Below are 16,889 nucleotides of genomic sequence, written 5' to 3' on the forward strand. Positions count from 1 at the left end.
TCCTGCATCAGCTTGGAAGTAGATGGAGGAGGGAGCTGAGGAGACACTTGTGGTTGTCATCAGAGAGGGTGGTATTTGTGCTTTGACTGTGGCCCACGGGTCCCATCCTTGCCATGGTTGTAGGAGCAGGATGGGAGGAGCCAAAGAAAAGATGGCCACATTTGTGTATGGACAACCTGGTGCTGAGCCTGTACCGTCAGCTTAAGTGAGGAATGGCATGGAGAGAATGGAATATCTCACTCATCCTCACTGTCGCTGGAGAAGTGGGTACCAAGCTCGCAGGAGCAGCTAATCTGTTAGGCCCCAGTGATGATGGTGTTGTGTTGGTACCAAAGAGTGGTGTTCCCAGTATTGACGTTACTGCTAGGTCTTGTTGTGTTGTGAGCGGGCTTGGTGGCAAGAACACTGTCACTCACAGAGCAGCAGGCTGGGTGCGCTGTGGTACCAGATCCTTGCACACCTTAGATGTGGACAATGCTGGGGGGGCTCTCAGTATGGAGTGTCAGTACTAACTCGGTGGGAGTAACCAAAGTCCGATCTGGTCGCCCTTTTGCTACAGGCTGGGATTGTGCCACGGGTGCCGGTTTTGTCAGTACTGGGGCCTTTGGTACCAGCAGCGCAGAAGTGGTCTTCTTGTGTTTTGTCATGGAGACCACAGGGAGTGTGTCCTTAGTGCTGCCCCTTGGGGCTTGTCCTTGCTGGATTTCCCCAGTACCTGCGTGTCCCCAGAGGCTGTAGCCCTGTGTGCAGAAGGCTTGTGCTGCAGGGATGTTTTCTTTGTTGTCCTGTCAACAGGAGGCAAAGAATGCACCTAAGCTTTGCTGTCTTTTTAGAGGATTTGTGTCTTGGTGCTGTGCCCTGATTTGACACCACCGTTGGAGATGTACGGAGTGGTGAAGTTGCTGAAGGAGGCTCTGACGCTGGTCTTTCTGTCTTCTCCATTGAAAGGAGCTTAAGCTGGAGCTCTCTTGCCGTAAGGGGTCTGGCAGAGTTTTCTGCTGTGATGGCATGATTTCATTGAGTATTTCTTGCCCAGGCATCTGATGCACTGGGCATGTCCATGTGATATCGGAATAGACAGTCTGAAGGTCAGGCATCTCTTGAAGCCTGGTGACCCTGGCATATCTACCTACATTCTATAACTATAGCAAATAACTAGTATAAGTTTTTTTTAAACTAACAATTGATGGGGTGAAAACCATGACTAACTTTCTAAAAGAGTAGTCTCCAAACTTTTAAAGGATAAGATCACTTTTTGAATTGAAGTGCAATCCAGGATCTACCTCCAACCCAAATACCTTTGCCCCACCTTCTTCATGCCCTCATGCCCCTTCTCCAAGGCCCTGCTCCTGCTCACTCCATCATCTCTTCCTCCCCCATTCTCCCTCCCTTTCATCAGGCAGGGGCAAAGGGTTGGGGCACAGGCATTGGTCTTGGGCTAAAGGATATGCAGTGAAAAAAGGATTTTCAGCTGAGCCTGGGGCAGGGAGTAGGGTAAAGAATGGGGTTCAGGGTAAGGCTTTGTAAGGGAGTTTGGGTCTAGGAGGGCTGAGGGCTAGGACAGGGGTTTGGAGTGCAGGAGAAGGTACATGATGGACAGGGATTCAGGCTCCAGCTGGACACTGCTTACCACAGGTGGCTCCTGTGTGGTGGTGCAGTGAGGCTAAAAGCAGGCTCACCCCTGCCCTGGCCCCGCACCACTCCCCAGAGCAGCCAGTGAACTCCCTCCATCCCAAACCTTGTTGTGCACTCCACACCCATTCTGTGGAGACAGAATACAGGGTGGGAGAGGGAAACAGCTCCAAGGCAAAGGGCAGGAGGTACACAGCAGAGAGGGGAGGGGCAGCTGAAGTGCTGCACTTGACAGCGTCATGTCCAAACCGGTCAAGATCACCTGTCAGAGGCTCCAAGATCTACCAGTAGATCCCAGTCTACTGGTTGGTGACCACTGTTCTAAAACTACTTAACACTATAATAATAACTAACAACTAACAATATCTATGAACTATAGCTAAGCTATCCCAGAGCACTCCTCGATTCCGACTGAACCAGGAGCGGTTAAGAAGGAACTGAGGTGACTGTTGAGGGCACGCACTGGCACACTTAATGCAGTGTGATTGGTGCTGTGCATGTGCACTGGCTCTCAGGAGGAGTACTGCTGCCAAAAAGTTCCGATTAGAAGTGCAGAGGTGTTGAAACACCTATGGTGCCGTGCCGACAGGGACACTCCTTGAAGAAGAACTTTTACTTATTCACCTTTTCCACACCAGTCATGATGAGAGGACCACATCTGTACATAGTATTCAAGATGTGGGTGTACCATGGTTTTATAGAGGCAATAAAATATTCTCGGTCTTATTCTCTGTCCCCTTTTTAATGATTCCTAACATTTTGTTTTCTTTTTTGACTGCTGCACATTGAGTGGATGTTTTTAGAGAACTATCCACAATGACTCCAAGATCTCGCTCTTGAGTAGTTATATGGTCAGTAGCACTGATGGGTTTTCTGGTGCGAAAGGGACTCCTAGATTGGTAGACTGGATCCACGACGTCAATGATTCTTTTATGTATCTGGCATGGTTAATGAGATGCTTATGGGTTGTCTGAATGGGTTGAACACGATTGACAGCCCTGTTTGCAGGCAGTGCATGTGGAGATGTGGGTGTTTCATCATGAAAGCGAATGCCGCCATATGCCCCAAGAGCTGTAAGCACTCGAGGGCAATGGTTTATGGGCTGCTGTATATTGTGGCTAATTAAATGTGTATGTTGTGGAGCCTGTCTGACAGAAGTGGTGCTCAAGCTATTATGGAGACTAGATACACCCCAATGAACTGGAACTTTTGTTTTGGCTTTATGGTTAGTTTTGTAGGGTTTATTTAAAGGCTCAGGTTGTGGAAGCAATGGATCATTGCTTGTGTGAAGCAGATGGCTTCTTGCTGCATGTGTGCCTTGAGAAAACGGTTGTCTAGGAAAGGAAATATAATTATGCCTTGTTTTCTCATGTGTGTTATTATAATTGAAGTATTCTGGAGAAAACATAAGGTGCTGTAGATAGGCCAAAGGGCAGCACTTGGTATTGGGAGTGGTCTTCTACTGTGACCTGAGAAAATGCCTGTAGGAGGGGTTTATTGTCACATGAAAATATGTGTCTTGGAGGTCAAAGGCTGAAAACTAGTCCCCCGTTGCAATGCTGGTGTAACAGCTGTGAGTTACCATCCAAAATCTTCCTTTCTTTACAAATTTGTTCAGTCTGCAGTGATCAAGGATGGAATGCCAGCCCCTAGTTTGGTTTCGGGTTAAAAAATAGAGGGCATAAGCCCTTTTCCTGCTGTGCTGTGTGGGAATAGCTTCCACTGCTCCCAACAAGAGATGTTCTACCTCCCAATGCAAGTGTAACTTGTAAGGGGGGTCCCTGAAAATGGACAGGGTAGGGGTTGGGTGGAGAATATGTAGTATGGAAGGGGATAGTATATTCAGAGAGGATAACCTCTCATGACCATCTGTTGATAGATGTGTCTGCCTACTTGTTGTACAAGGAGCATAGGTGATTTCCAAAAAGAGTAGGATGGTAGTATCCAGCCTTGAAACTGATGGGAGGTCTTCAAATATGACCAAGATTTTGTATTTACTTATTGGGTCTGGGCCACCAATGTGGAAGGTTGGCATCAGCGCTGTTAGTTTTACAGATGTCAATGCAACCCAACACAATATGACTAAACAGTAATCAAAACTGAAAAAAAACTGAATATAATTAAATATAATATAATTATTTGTAATACTGTACTGCCAAAAGTCTTATGCTTAAATTCCTGAAATCCTCTCTTTTTTAAAAATTTAACCTGTTTCTGAAAAAAAGTACATTTCAAATCAGTGAGTTTAACTGCCTGTATTTTGTGGTAAAAAAGCATTTTAATGATACATAAAAAGAATTCATATTGTATTTATATGAAGTGACATTATTACAAACCTTACTGCCCTTTTAGGATCTTAAAAACAGTAATTGCTAGGTAGCAAGAAATATTCAGTATGCAATTATTTAATATATAACACAGCAAATGAAAAGATAGTTCTTGAAGAATTTGTATGAAAAGTGTTATTCAGAACAGTACATCAAGAAATGAAAATACACATTTGTTAAATCCTTCATCTGCCTAAATTCAGTAGCATTTTGTATTCAAGTTTAATTAAAGCCTGACATCACTGAAGAGATAACAAAATGACAAATACTGCTGCTTAAGAGCATATTTTTCCTCTGTAAAATATGAACTGGAAACTTCTTTACAATCATTTAGCAATGTAAATGTCACTTGTTTCTCTAAGCTTTAAGATGAGAATAGCTCCAGGGCTTACTTATAATGCAGAAATGTCCCCTTATTCTACTGAGAAAAACATGAAGAACATTAATAGGAACTAAAATCTCAGAACACAAACGTAGCATAAGAAATATGATAATTACTCTGTGGCTTAACATTTAAAAAGAGCACTGTACACCAGCAATTTTTTTTTAAAGACTGAACAAGTTACAGCATATAGAGGAGGAATTCACTTTGGAAACACAAATAAGTTTGAAATTACCATGTGTGATATTTTAAATTAAAAAAAAAAAGGAAAAAAGGATTGGAACAGAGCTGGATATAATTTATTTGAGGCTCCCGTTCCCAATCCTTTCTTCCCAGGTTCCTTCAGATACCTATCCAGCTCCCTTCTCCTGAAATTTCTCTTTCCTGAAATTCAATGTTGTCCTGCCCCTGCTAACGTGTGCCCCTACTAGCACCAAAGGTTTTCTGAGCCCTCCTGTCACAACTTATATGTCCTCTTCTTCAGATGGAACCTGCTACCAGTGGCATATTAGCCACTGGGCCGTGGCCAATTGGGGAACCCTGGAAAAATGGATGTCCTCATAACCTAACTTGCTTCAACCACTCATCTAGCACTCCTGCTGGGGAGCAGGGTCGGGATATGGGGTTTTGTCCCACTCTGTTCACCTTTCCAGCCCTCCTGCTGAGGATCAGGGGAAGCCCCCACATCTAAACCTCATTTCCCTGGCAGGAATATGGGGGTAAGGGTGGAGACTGCGGGCAAGGAATGGAGAGAGGCCCCTACTTGCTTTGGCCTAGCACCCCACAAAACCCTAATCTACCTCTGGTTGCTGCAACAGTCAGTGGCTCCACCTGCTCTGTTGCACCAATGTAAAAATGAGAGGAAATGAGACCATGTATGATTAGGGGATCCAACAACAAGGGACAGTGCAGAAAAAAGGGATACTTTGAGATAAAAGGAAAACATGTAGAAATGAGAGTAACAGGTCAATAGGACTAAATTATGGGGGCACAGAAAGTTGGTGAGACCCCAGATCTCAAAGGGACAAAGAAGAGTAAAAGCCCTTAGCACTTTCTTCCATCCAGTGGACCACCACATGGCTCAGGATATAGTGGAAGCACCATGAGGAGTAAACAGGGTTGCTGCTCTCCTCAAAAATGCTGGTATAGGCTCCAGAGACCTATTAGCTTTTTGTAAGTCAACTGCAGGCATTAGAAGACATTGAGGAAAGTGGTTACTTAGGAGAGTGGCTCTCTGGGCTGTATGGCTCCACAAGCAAATACATTTCTGGATGCTAATGAACCACAAACTCTAATAATCCAAACAGCTGTAGTAGAAATAACCTACATTAACCAAAATCTACATTCAATCCTCTGGCAGCCTCTAAACTACCAGCTTCTAATGGGCTGATGCCCTGCCCTCTTGCAATCACATGAACCTCCTCCCTGTAGCAACTACACCAATCTCTTAATAGTTAAAGTACTACTAAGAATGTGTGTATCTTTAACTAAAATACAGGAAGTGTTTTGTCCATTGTGGAAGAGTTACACTGCCTACTTCTGTATGTATTATTGTTGCAGCTGTGTTTGTCCCAGGATAGTACCTACTTTTTGTTCTCATTCCTCTTCCTCTTCCACTGGCTCCGTTCTCTCTATTCATATCCTGTTTCCTACACAATGCCACCATGGTTCGTGGTCCTCCCTTCCCTGATCAAACATGAGCTAACATTTTTTTCTACTGACTCTGATACCAGCTCTAGATCCTGAGGGAAGCACCCTTTTCTTCTCTTCCCTCAGGAAATAGTATTAGTAGTAATAGCTTCCACAAAAGGCAGCTTGGAAGGCAACTTCTCGGTTTCCAGCCAGCACCATATGACCTACTGTCTTTCTGGGTCCATCAGAAAGTGCCCCAAAGATCTCAGTTTGAGAACAACCATTATAAAGTGGTGTGTGCATGTGTGGCAGATACAATCGTAGAATACCTGGAAGGGACCTCAAGAGGTCATCAAGTCCATCAAGTCCCCTGACCTCCTGGCAGGACCAAGATCATCCCTTGATAGATGTCTATCTATCCTGCTCTTAAATATCTCTAGTGCTGGAGATTCTACAATTTCCCTAGGCAATTTATTCCAGTGTTTAAACACCTTGACCATTAGGAAATTTTTCCTAATGTCCAACCTAAACTTAAAATTTAATTTGCTCAACAATTTGTGAGTTAATGAAACATGAACAGTAAAAACAATATTTAAGGAAAAAACCTTTTATATTAATTATATATACACATGACAGATACCAGTCTCAAATCTAACTTGATATATCTAGGTCCACATTGAGTGTCTTAGAGAATGCAGTATATTATGTGCACAGGAATGAATGTTCAAAGGTCTATAACTCTGTATTTCCAATCTGAATTGAGACAATACATATGAATTTACCCTCAAAGCATGCCTGAAAGTTGCATTAAAAATAATTCCTTGTTAGAGTCAAGAAAATGTAAATATAAGTACCACAACTTACTATCTGGTTCAGTTGTGGTTCCGCTCAGCTGTAATCCAAAAACTGACCATCTAATTTTTGTGTTTATTAAGATTACATTTATCACACAAAATTCTTTTATATCGGCCTGCTGCACCCTGATTGGCTGCAGTAGAGGCTGCCACTCTATTCTCCTTGGAGGACTTCTCTTCTGCTCCTGTTGCTCTGCAGGGTACAGAAAGGCCTCCGGCAGTGATGTCAGGGCCTTGTCCACCCCATCACAAGAGTTGGCAGTTTTTCAAAGGGACATTATTAGGGGCCCAAAAGAAAGCTATTCAGCTGCGAAGGAAAGATAGAAAGTATGACAAAAGATCACCATGGCATAACTAGGAGATCTTGCATGATCTAAAAATAAAAAAGGAGTCATATAGAAATGGAAACTAGGACAAATTACAAAGGATGAATATAGGCAAACAATACATGTATGCAGGGGCAATATTAGAAAGACAAAGGTACAGAATGAGCTCAAACTAGCTACAGACATGAAGAGAAACAAGAAGACTTTCTATAAATATATTAGAAGCAAGATGAAGACCAAGGACAGGGTAGGTCCATTGCTCAGTGAGGAGGGAGAAATAGTAACAGTAAACTTGGAAATGGCAGAGGTGTTTATAATAACTTCTTTGTTTTGGTCTTCACCAAGAAGTCTGATGATGAATGAATGCTTAACATAGTGAATGCTAGTGGGAAGGGGGTAGAGGTTTAGAAGATAAAATAAAAAAGAACAAATTAAAAATTACTTAGAGAAGTTAGATGTCTGCAAGAGTATGTCTACACTGCCAGCCTAGTTCGAACTTTAAATATCCCGGGCTTTATTTGCATGTTCTCGGGCGCCGCCATTTTTAAATGCCCCGGAGTTTGAACTCCCTTCCCGCAGCTACACATGGACTAGGTAGTTTGAATTAAAGCTCCTAATTCAAACTACCGTTACTCCTCATTGCAGGAGGAGAAATGGTCTGAGGTAATAGAATGAAGTTTAATTAGGACAAATGCAAAGTACTCCACTTAGGAACAATCAGTTTCATATATACAGAACGGGAAGAGACTGTCTAGGAAGGAGTACAGCAGAAAGGGATGTAGGGGTTATAGTGGACCAGCTGTTAAATATGAGCCCACAATGTGATGCTGTTGCAAAAAAAGCAAACAAGATTCTGGGATGCATTAACAGGAGTGTTATGAGCAAGATATGATAAGTCATTCTTCTTCCCTACTGTGCACTGATCAGGCCTCAATTGGAGTATTGTGTCCAGCTCTGGGCACCAAATTTAAAGAAAGATGAAACTGTTACTCACCCTGTGCAGTAACATCTGTTCTTTGAGATGTGTGTCCCCGTGGGTGTTCCACTACAGGTGTCGGGCTCGTCCCGGCACCGCAATCCAGACAGTTTTAGCCAGTAGTAGCCCCCAGTGGACTGCACATGAGCAGAAGCCGTCTCTCACCGTTTGCGCTCTTTCTGCGCATCGCAGTCTAACGCCAGTTCCTCCTAGCCGGAACGTATGAAAAATACAAAGGTAAGAGTTCCGAAGCAGGGAGGAGGTCGGGTAGTGGAGCACCCACGAGGACACGCGTCTTGAAGAACAGATGTTACTGCACAGGGCGAGTAACAATTTCTTCTTCTTTGAGCAGTGTCCCCATGGGTGCTCCACTACAGGTGAGTGTGAAGCAGTAGCCCAAAAACAGTACAGTGCTTCGGAATTAAGCATGCACAGAGGATAGGACTGCCTGAGCCACTGCTGCATCTGCCGAAACAATACGTTCCCGCACGTAGTGTCTAGCGAACGTCGATGCGGACGACCAGGTTGCTGCACGGCAAATGTCCCGGATGGAAACATCTCTTAAGAAAGTCGTGGAGGTGGCCATGGCTCTGGTAGAGTGCGCTCTAGGCTTAGAGGGCAATGGTTTGTTACAGAGTGTATAACAGCGGGTGATGCAATTTACAATATGCGATGAGATGAGAGTTGTTGACCTTCGGAACGAGTTGCGAGGGACAAAAATAGGCATCTTGATTTGCGGAATTGATGCGTCCTGTCTATATAGAAAGCCAAAGCTCTCCTAGCGTCCAAAGTGTGCAGGCGCACATGCTCCTGGGTGGAATGCGGCCTTAGGATAAAACATATGGAGAATTATTGGCTCATTGACATGAAACGATGAATTGACCTTTGGAAGAAATGATGGGTGACATCGTAGTGTTACCCTTTGGTGAGTGAACAGCGTGTATGGAGGGTCAGCCGACAAGGCTGCCACCTCGCTGACTCTTCAAGCAGAGGTGATGGCTAAAAGGAATGCAACTTTCATAGAGTCTGTAGGTCACAGGTTGCCAAGGGCTCAAACGGTGGACGGGTAAGTGTATCAAGGACCAGTGTTAGGTCCCATGGCTCCAGAATAGCCTTGTGCGGTGGATAAAGATTGATCATACCTTTCATAAATCTTTTAGAGATGGGGTGGGCGAACGCTGAAACACCGTCTAAATGTGGGTGAAAAGCTGAGATTGCAGCCAGGTGTACTTTTGGTGAAGCGACTGCCAACTTCTGTGAATGTAGATGTAGGATGTAGTCCAATATGTGTTGGACAGATACACACAAGGGGTCCATGCCACGTGAATGGCACCAGGTTTGGAAGCGGCACCATTTATAATGATAAGACCTTTGTGTCGTTTGACGTCTGCTTTGTATCAGGATGTTCCTAACTGCTTGTGAGCAGTCTAACTCTGAGCCCTGCAGCCACTGAGGAGCCACGCTGTGAGGTGGAGATGGTCAATGCTCGGGTGGAGTTGAGTGCCGCGTTGCTGGGAAAGTAAATTGTGTATGCGTGGAAGTTATTTGGGTTGAGACAACGACATCCTCATGAGTTGTGGTAACCAGGCAACCAGGTCTGACGAGGCCAAAATGGTGCTATGAGTATTACCATTGTGGCATCTGCCAATATCTTCCATATTACCCTCGGTATGAGGGTAAAAGGTGGGAAGGCGTATAATAGTCGATATGTTCCCCAATCGAGAACATATCAATTTGGGATTTCGAATCAAATCCCATTCCAGTCCTTGAACAATATAGGCGGCAATTCTTGTTGCGTTGGGTGGCAAACAGGTCTAAGTCTGGGTATCCCCAAGACTGAAAGACGTCGCGCACTACATTGTCGAGGAGCTCCCATTCGTGCTGCTAATGGAAGGTCCTGCTCAGAGTGTCCGCAATGATATTTCTCTTGCCGGGGAGGTAAGCAGCCATAAGTGTAATGCCATTCCGAATTGCCCAATTCCATAGTCGTATGGCCTCCGCACACAGGGACCTGGATCTGGCACTGCCCTGTCGATTTATGTAGTAGACCATGCACATGTTGTCTGTTAGGATCTGCATGGTCATACCACGGAGGTGTTGGGCAAAATGGCAACAGGCATTGTAAACTGCTTGGAGCTCGAGAAAGTTTATATGAAGCAGGGATTCGTGTGGTGATCAAAGGCCCTGTACTTGGTGATGTTGCATATGCGCTCCCCAGCCAATAAGGGAAGCATCCGTAGTAACCTGGAAGGATGGGGCCCGATCATGTAAAGGGACGCCCGCTAAAGTGTTGCTCAGATTGAGCCAGCATGCAAGGGAGTCTCTCACCCGGATGGGGATAGGAATAAGACTGCGTGTATCGCCGGTGACTGGATTGTAGACTTGAAGAAGCCAATGTTGTAGGCATCTTATGCGAAGGTGGCCATGTGGAATGACATAGGTTGCCACTGCCATGTGACCTAGCAGCTGGAGGCAGGTAAGTATTGAAACTGCGGGAGCGGAGAGTAAGACATTTGCAAGATCCAGAATGGTTTGAGCCCTGTCAACGGGTAGGTAGGCGGTGGTGGAATCCAGCCTCCCTCCTATGAAATCGATAGTCCGGGAAGGCAGAGAGAGGATTTTGGCAGGCTGATAATGAGGCCGAGGGCCTCAAACGTATTTCTGACCATAGCTATCGCCCTCGTGCCTTGACTGCTGAGTAAGCTTTTATGAGGCAGTCGTCGAGGTACGGAAAAATCATGATCCCCGAACGTCTGAGGTGAGTGGCTACGACCGCTAGGGTTTTTGAAAACACCCTTGGGGTCACGGAAAGTCTGAAAGGTAGCACGGTGTACTGGTAATGGTCTTTGCCAAGTGTGAATCAGAGAAATCTCCTGTGTGCCGGGTGGATGGTAATGTGAAAGTAGGTGTCCTGAAGATCGAGAGATGCGAACCAATCCCCTTTGGTAAGAGTTGGAATGACAGAGGCTAGGGTAACCATCTTGAATCTTTTTCTTCTCAGGTAATGGTTGAGTTCTCGAAGATTGAGGATCGGTCTCCACCCGCTGGACTTCTTCTCAGTGATGAAGTACCGGGAATAGAAACCTTTGCCTCTGAACTGACGTGGGACCGCTTTCACTGCTCTGATGGTAAATAGCCGCATGACCTCCTGTTGCAACAGGAGATCGTGAAAGGGGTCCCTGAAAAGGGACGGGGAAGGGAGTTTGAAGGAGGAAGAGTGGTGAAGGAAATAGAGTCCGGATGTTATGATCTCTCTGACCCATCGATCTGTGGTGATAACGAACCAACAATGGTGAAAGGGTCTCAACCGGTGATGGAACAGTCAAGTTATTTAGGAGATAGCCTCTGGAAGGGGAATGGTGCACAGCCCCTCGATGGGGACATCAAACCTGCTGACGAGGTTGATGCTGAGTTTGTGTCTTGGCAGGCTGCTGACGCCGCCTTTGTGGCCACTGCCTCTGCTTCTGTTGGTCGTACGGCCTGATCCATTGAGCCGTGTAGAATCAGGGTCTCTGCCTATTGTAGGGCCAAGCTCTTTTACGCCTGAAGGGCGGCGTATACATCCCAAGTGTTCTTAATGTTGTTTGGGAGTCTTTACCTGAGTGGAAGACCTGGTCAGTATTCTGAGCGAATAGAGAAGAACGGTCGAAGGGTAGGTCTTCCACTTTTAGTTGTAAGTCCTTGGGCACAGAGGCGAGGTGCAACCAAGAAGCGCGTTGCATTACAACCGCTGTAGCTGTCGTACAGGATGCCGAGTTGGCAATGTCGAGAGAGATTTGAAGAGCTGTACAGGCCACCGCATAGCCCTCCTGCACAACTGCCTTGAGTATCTCCTTCTTAGAATCTGGGAGGTGCTGCATTAGCAGAACCAGCTTTGCGTAATTATCGAAATCGTGGTTGGCCAATTGAGCAGAGTAGTTTGCCATCCTAAGAGTTGCTGTCGCTGACTAATAAACCTCTCTCCTGAACAAATCCAAATGTTTTGTGTCCTTTTTGGATGGTGTGTTCTTAGATTGCGACGTCTTCAACTTTTGTTGAGCTGCGTCAACGACAACAGAATTGGGAGGAGGATGGGTAAAAAGAAACTCAGCATTTTTGGCATCCACGGAATACTTTTTGTTCACACGCTTATGTGTTGGTGTTACGGAGGCAGGCGTCTAACAGATGTCGTTAGAAATCTCTAGAATAGCCTCGTCAAAAGGAAGGGCCAACTTGCCCTATTGGATTGTTGTAAATTCCGTAAGAGGGCATGCTGTTTTTGAGGTGCATCAGGAGTGCACAGGTTTTGTGAGCGGGAAACCCTTTTAAACAGCTCCTGGAATTGCCTGTAATCATCTATGGGTGAAGATTCGTGATCGAAGACCGCATCATCTGGTGACGAGGATGAGATGTCCGCTGGAGAACCAATGGGTTGTGTATCCCCAGAGGGAGAAGGAGGGATGTTGGCTTGTCCAGAGGCTCTATCATCGCCCGTGGGTGTTGGAGGCGGTTGTGTCATAAGTACGATTGACGGCAACTCCGAGAAGGCAAGTGCAAACGGTCGTGGTAATGCGCATGATCTGACCGACGGTGATGGCTATGGTGAGAATATGCAGGTGAGTAACTGCCTTGCTGATATTGATGCACATGAGCAGGTGACACCAGAGAATGTGACCTCACGGAATATCACAATGGAGATCTGGAATAGTAGTGCCGATGATGACATCAAGGTGACGGAGAGTGTCTTGGAGATCTCCAATACTGCGGTGAGCGTGAGCATTCATAATGATGCCGTCGGTCATAACGAGGTAGAGGTGAGGGTCCCGGTGAGAACACAGTCCTAGTGGGACTGGGGGAAGGTAAACGTAAGTGGCGCCTCTTCTTCTGAGCCTTTGTAAGTACTCCAGTCACTGAAGAGGGAGCAGTGACCACTGGGCTACAAGGCACTGATATGATGGAGGCGGAATCAGATGGTGTCACAGGTGCTGAGGCCAATGAAGGCAGTGCCGTGCCCTGGGATGAGGGACTAGATGACTGGGTCTCTGGTGCAGGTTGGGTAGCCGGTGCCTTGGTCAGTGTTTGTGCCGACTGCAACTGAGAGGACTCTGTGCTGCGCGGGAATGCGCAGCACGGTGAGGGTGGCAGTGTATCCTCTCTCGGCACTGTCTTTGGCTTCGTCTTAGGCTTATGCCTCGATGTCGGCTGTCTCGGTGCTGGCCTCGGTGCCGGTGTATCCGGTCCTGTAGTCATCTCCATTCCTGGTGCCGGTGTATGTCTCCAAACAGAGGTCGGTGTGGACAGCACCTGCGTCGACTCGCGCCTCGGCACCGGCTTAGAGGCGGCCCCAGATGGCTGGGCATGGCGCTGTGAAGCACACTCCAGTGCCGATACGGACGATGCTGATCGTCGCGGTGCCGTCCGAGCACCCGGTGCCGTTGCCGCGGACTCGGACCACGGTGCTGTACGGGACGGTGCTGAAGAGAGCACAGGACTAGGTTCCGATGTGCTACAGCCCTTGGGCAATTTGCCACGGGCAGGCAGGAATGCCAAAGAGCCTGGTGCGTCCCCGACACTTACACTCCAGACGGAGAGGAGGTTCTGTCTTCACAGGTCTTCCGCGACTGTGGAGCCTCTGGACGCTGGGCCGTGGACAAGGGCTGAAGTGCCGTGTTAAAAAGGAGCATCTTCAGACACATCTCCCTGTCGCGTCTGGCCCTGGTGGTCAATTTAGAACAATGACAACATTTCTGTGGGACATGCCCCTCTCCAAAGCAGCGAATGCAGCGGGAGTGGCCGTCTGAGGTCGGCATCGCGTCGCCACAGGAGGCACATCTTTTGAACCCTGCAGTCATGTTGAAGTAAGTGCCTTAGCAGGAGAAGGAGGAAAAAGACCCCAGCAGGCCAAACGAAGGGCCTGAGGGATCGAACAAGAACAACTTTTTTTTTTCAAATGAACTAACTAAATAATGAACTGTGATAACTAACTATACTATAAGGTGTGGAGCCTAACTGGGAAGGAACGAGTAGCTTACATCTAAATTCTCCTCAGGTTGACGAGGAGCGCGTTCCAATTCTGTCTGCAGCCGTAGATGATTAGGAGGAACTGGCATTAGACTGCGATGCGCAGAAAGAGCGCGAATGGTGAGAGACGGCTTCTGCACATGCGCAGTCCACCAGGGGCTACTGCTGGCTAAAACTCTCCGGATTGTGGCACCGGGACGAGCCTGACACCTGTAGTGGAGCACCCACAGGGACACTACTGGAAGAAGAAGCGGAGAAATTGGAGAAGGTCCAGAGGAGAGCAACAAAAAAGATTAAAGGTCTAGAGAACGTGACCCATGAAAGAAGACTGAAAGAACTGGACTTGTTTAGTTTGGAAAGGAGAAGACCTAGAGGGGACATAATAGCAGTTTTCAGGTATGTAAATTGGTGTCAGAAGGAGGGAGAAAAATTGTTTTCCTTGGCTTCTGATGATAGGACAAGAAGTAATGGGCTTAAACTGCAGCAAGGGAGTTTGGGTTGGACATTAGGAAAAACTTCCTAACTGTCACGGTGGTTAAACACTGGAATAAACTGCCTAAGGAGGTTGTGGAATCTCCATCTCTAGAGATATTTAAGAGTAGATGGTACTGGGCCCTGCTGTGAGGGCAGGGGACTGGACTCGATGACTTCTCGTGGTCCCTTCCCAGTTCTAGTGTTCTATGATTTTACCCTTTGGGTGCCTATTACTGCTTCCATAAAACACACATTTTAAAAGTTTCTATTATAGTAACAATATTTTAGATTACAAAATGAATAATTTCTCCTCTAAATCATTGTGTAATAGCATATATTAAGGATACTATATTAATGTATACATTTTCTGTTTGCATATTTATCACAACTTTACGATCTTTACTAAGAAAAGTTATGCAAGCTAAAAGAATGCATCCAATAAATTTATTAAGTATGACCTACTAGCATTTCTGAGAACTAGTATAGAGTAGACTTCATATAAAATAACGTTTTGTACTTTAAAACATCGGTCATCAAAAAACCAAAAAGCACATTATCAACAATTAAATTGACCACACTCTTGTAAGGCAGGTAAGTAATAATATAACTATTTTACAGGTGAGGAAACTCAGAGACAGTAAAGGAAAGAATATCACCCAGCATCACATAGTGAGTAACATAGCAGAGTTAAGAGTAAAAACCAGAACTGCTTTTTTTAAATGCACGGCTGACACATTGCCTATATATTTTTTTTAAAAATGCAGAATACGAAGTATAACTTTCGCAAGTTTTAATTGAAGAAAATAATCATGGAAAAGTTATGCTAAAACAGGAAAATTACCTCACGATGATTTAGAAGTCTTTCCAAATCTGCTGCCATTTGATTCTTGACATGCAGCAAAGATGTCTTTTCTTTATTTAAAAGGCTGGTAGAAAGAGGATAGGAAATACAATTATAGCAACAGATAATCTCTTCTAATCTTGTCTAGTTGAAACATGCATTTTTAAAGCTAAATACTGGCAACAATGAATGTGCTCAAGAAACTATATAAAATAAATCTTTATTAAAATTGTAAGTTGTTAATGCATCTGAAAAGATAAGCATGTATGAATGCTCACTTTAATCAAATCAGAGAATTGAAGATCACTAATTCATATATGTACAATGTCATAGTAAAACAAAAATGACTTGATTTACAGTGTGATTCTTCTCTTCAGAAGTGGCATCACAGAATTCTATTTTCATTGTGTCAGAATGTTCTCTATTTTACAAGCAAAAATATATATATTTACTCCTAGCCCTTGAAGCTGAGGACCTCTCTCATTCTTGTGCATCATCACCAATAAAGATCAGGCAAACTATATTATCACCATCAAAGATTTAGCAAACTATATTAAACGCTCACTGACTGCTGTGCAACTTTTTCCCCTCCACTGGATTTACGTAGGTGTAATTATGTAACTGGATTTTTCTAAATAATTCTGTTGATGCATAAGAACAAGTTGAGTTCAACTTGCATTCATGGTCTCTGTCAAGTAGAACAAAAAATTATTTGTGCTACACTATATAGCACCCTCAGTCTCATGTTTATTTAGAACAGTGTTTCTCAACCTTTTTAATCAAGTACACCCCTCCTTTTTTTTGAAAGAGTAAGTAGCACCCCCAGTACCTACAGTATCAGATGCACAAAATTTATTCTACTGTTGTAACACGTTTGTTTAAACAACTTAATCGTAGCAGGGCAGGCAATGATATTTTTGGGTGTAAAAAGTACAAAAATAATAAAACGCTATAAAATTTAAAACAAAAATTCAGTTTTTTTCAAATTTCAGTTGACTTCTCTCAAGTACCCCAAAGTGTACTTGTACCACTGGTTGAGAAACATTGATCTAGAACACAAACAGAACTGTGGAACAATGTGATGTATTAAAGACATGGTGTCATGCTTAACTTTAATTGTCCTTTCTTTTGTTAGCTTACATCATATGAACTTTTTAAAACATTGTCTTCAATTTTTGCTTCTAGGCAGCTACTTCTGTAGTTTCATTAAATGTATTTCCAAATTCAGCATTACAATTAGACTTCAAAAATAAATGTCAGATTGACACTCGTAAGACTTGTATACGTTCTTGCCCAGTTTTGTTTCTATAGTCCCAAGAATGCAGAAAAATGTCAGCATAACATAACCAAACCAAGTAATCTTCACTAGTTAAACTTGAAATCAACTCCAAAAATGATGAGTCATACAGCAGTAAAAACAGGTTATGAAACTCAGATGCTGTCTA

The 16,889-nt window shown here is 44.7% G+C and overlaps 1 protein-coding gene and 1 long non-coding RNA gene across 8 annotated transcripts in view; one reads left to right on the plus strand and one right to left on the minus strand.

The window, feature by feature from the left end:
- LOC142826470 (uncharacterized) overlaps positions 1-11,268 on the plus strand; it is a 49,527-nt gene extending 38,259 nt beyond the window's left edge. The window contains exon 3 of the long non-coding RNA XR_012900617.1: positions 11,131-11,268. This is a non-coding gene — a long non-coding RNA (uncharacterized LOC142826470). The remainder of the gene's footprint in view (positions 1-11,130) is intronic.
- The window catches only part of PIBF1 (progesterone immunomodulatory binding factor 1), a 144,220-nt gene that overhangs the window by 13,085 nt on the left and 114,246 nt on the right, over positions 1-16,889 (minus strand). For all 7 annotated transcript variants that reach the window (XM_075918902.1, XM_075918899.1, XM_075918900.1 and 4 more), the window contains one exon: positions 15,445-15,529. In XM_075918902.1, coding sequence (XP_075775017.1) covers positions 15,445-15,529 — 85 coding nt within the window. Of the gene's footprint in view, positions 1-15,444; positions 15,530-16,889 lie in introns of those variants that run through there.

The sequence above is a fragment of the Pelodiscus sinensis genome, chromosome 1 (assembly GCF_049634645.1).
Source record: "Pelodiscus sinensis isolate JC-2024 chromosome 1, ASM4963464v1, whole genome shotgun sequence".
Lineage (NCBI taxonomy): Eukaryota > Metazoa > Chordata > Testudines > Trionychidae > Pelodiscus > Pelodiscus sinensis.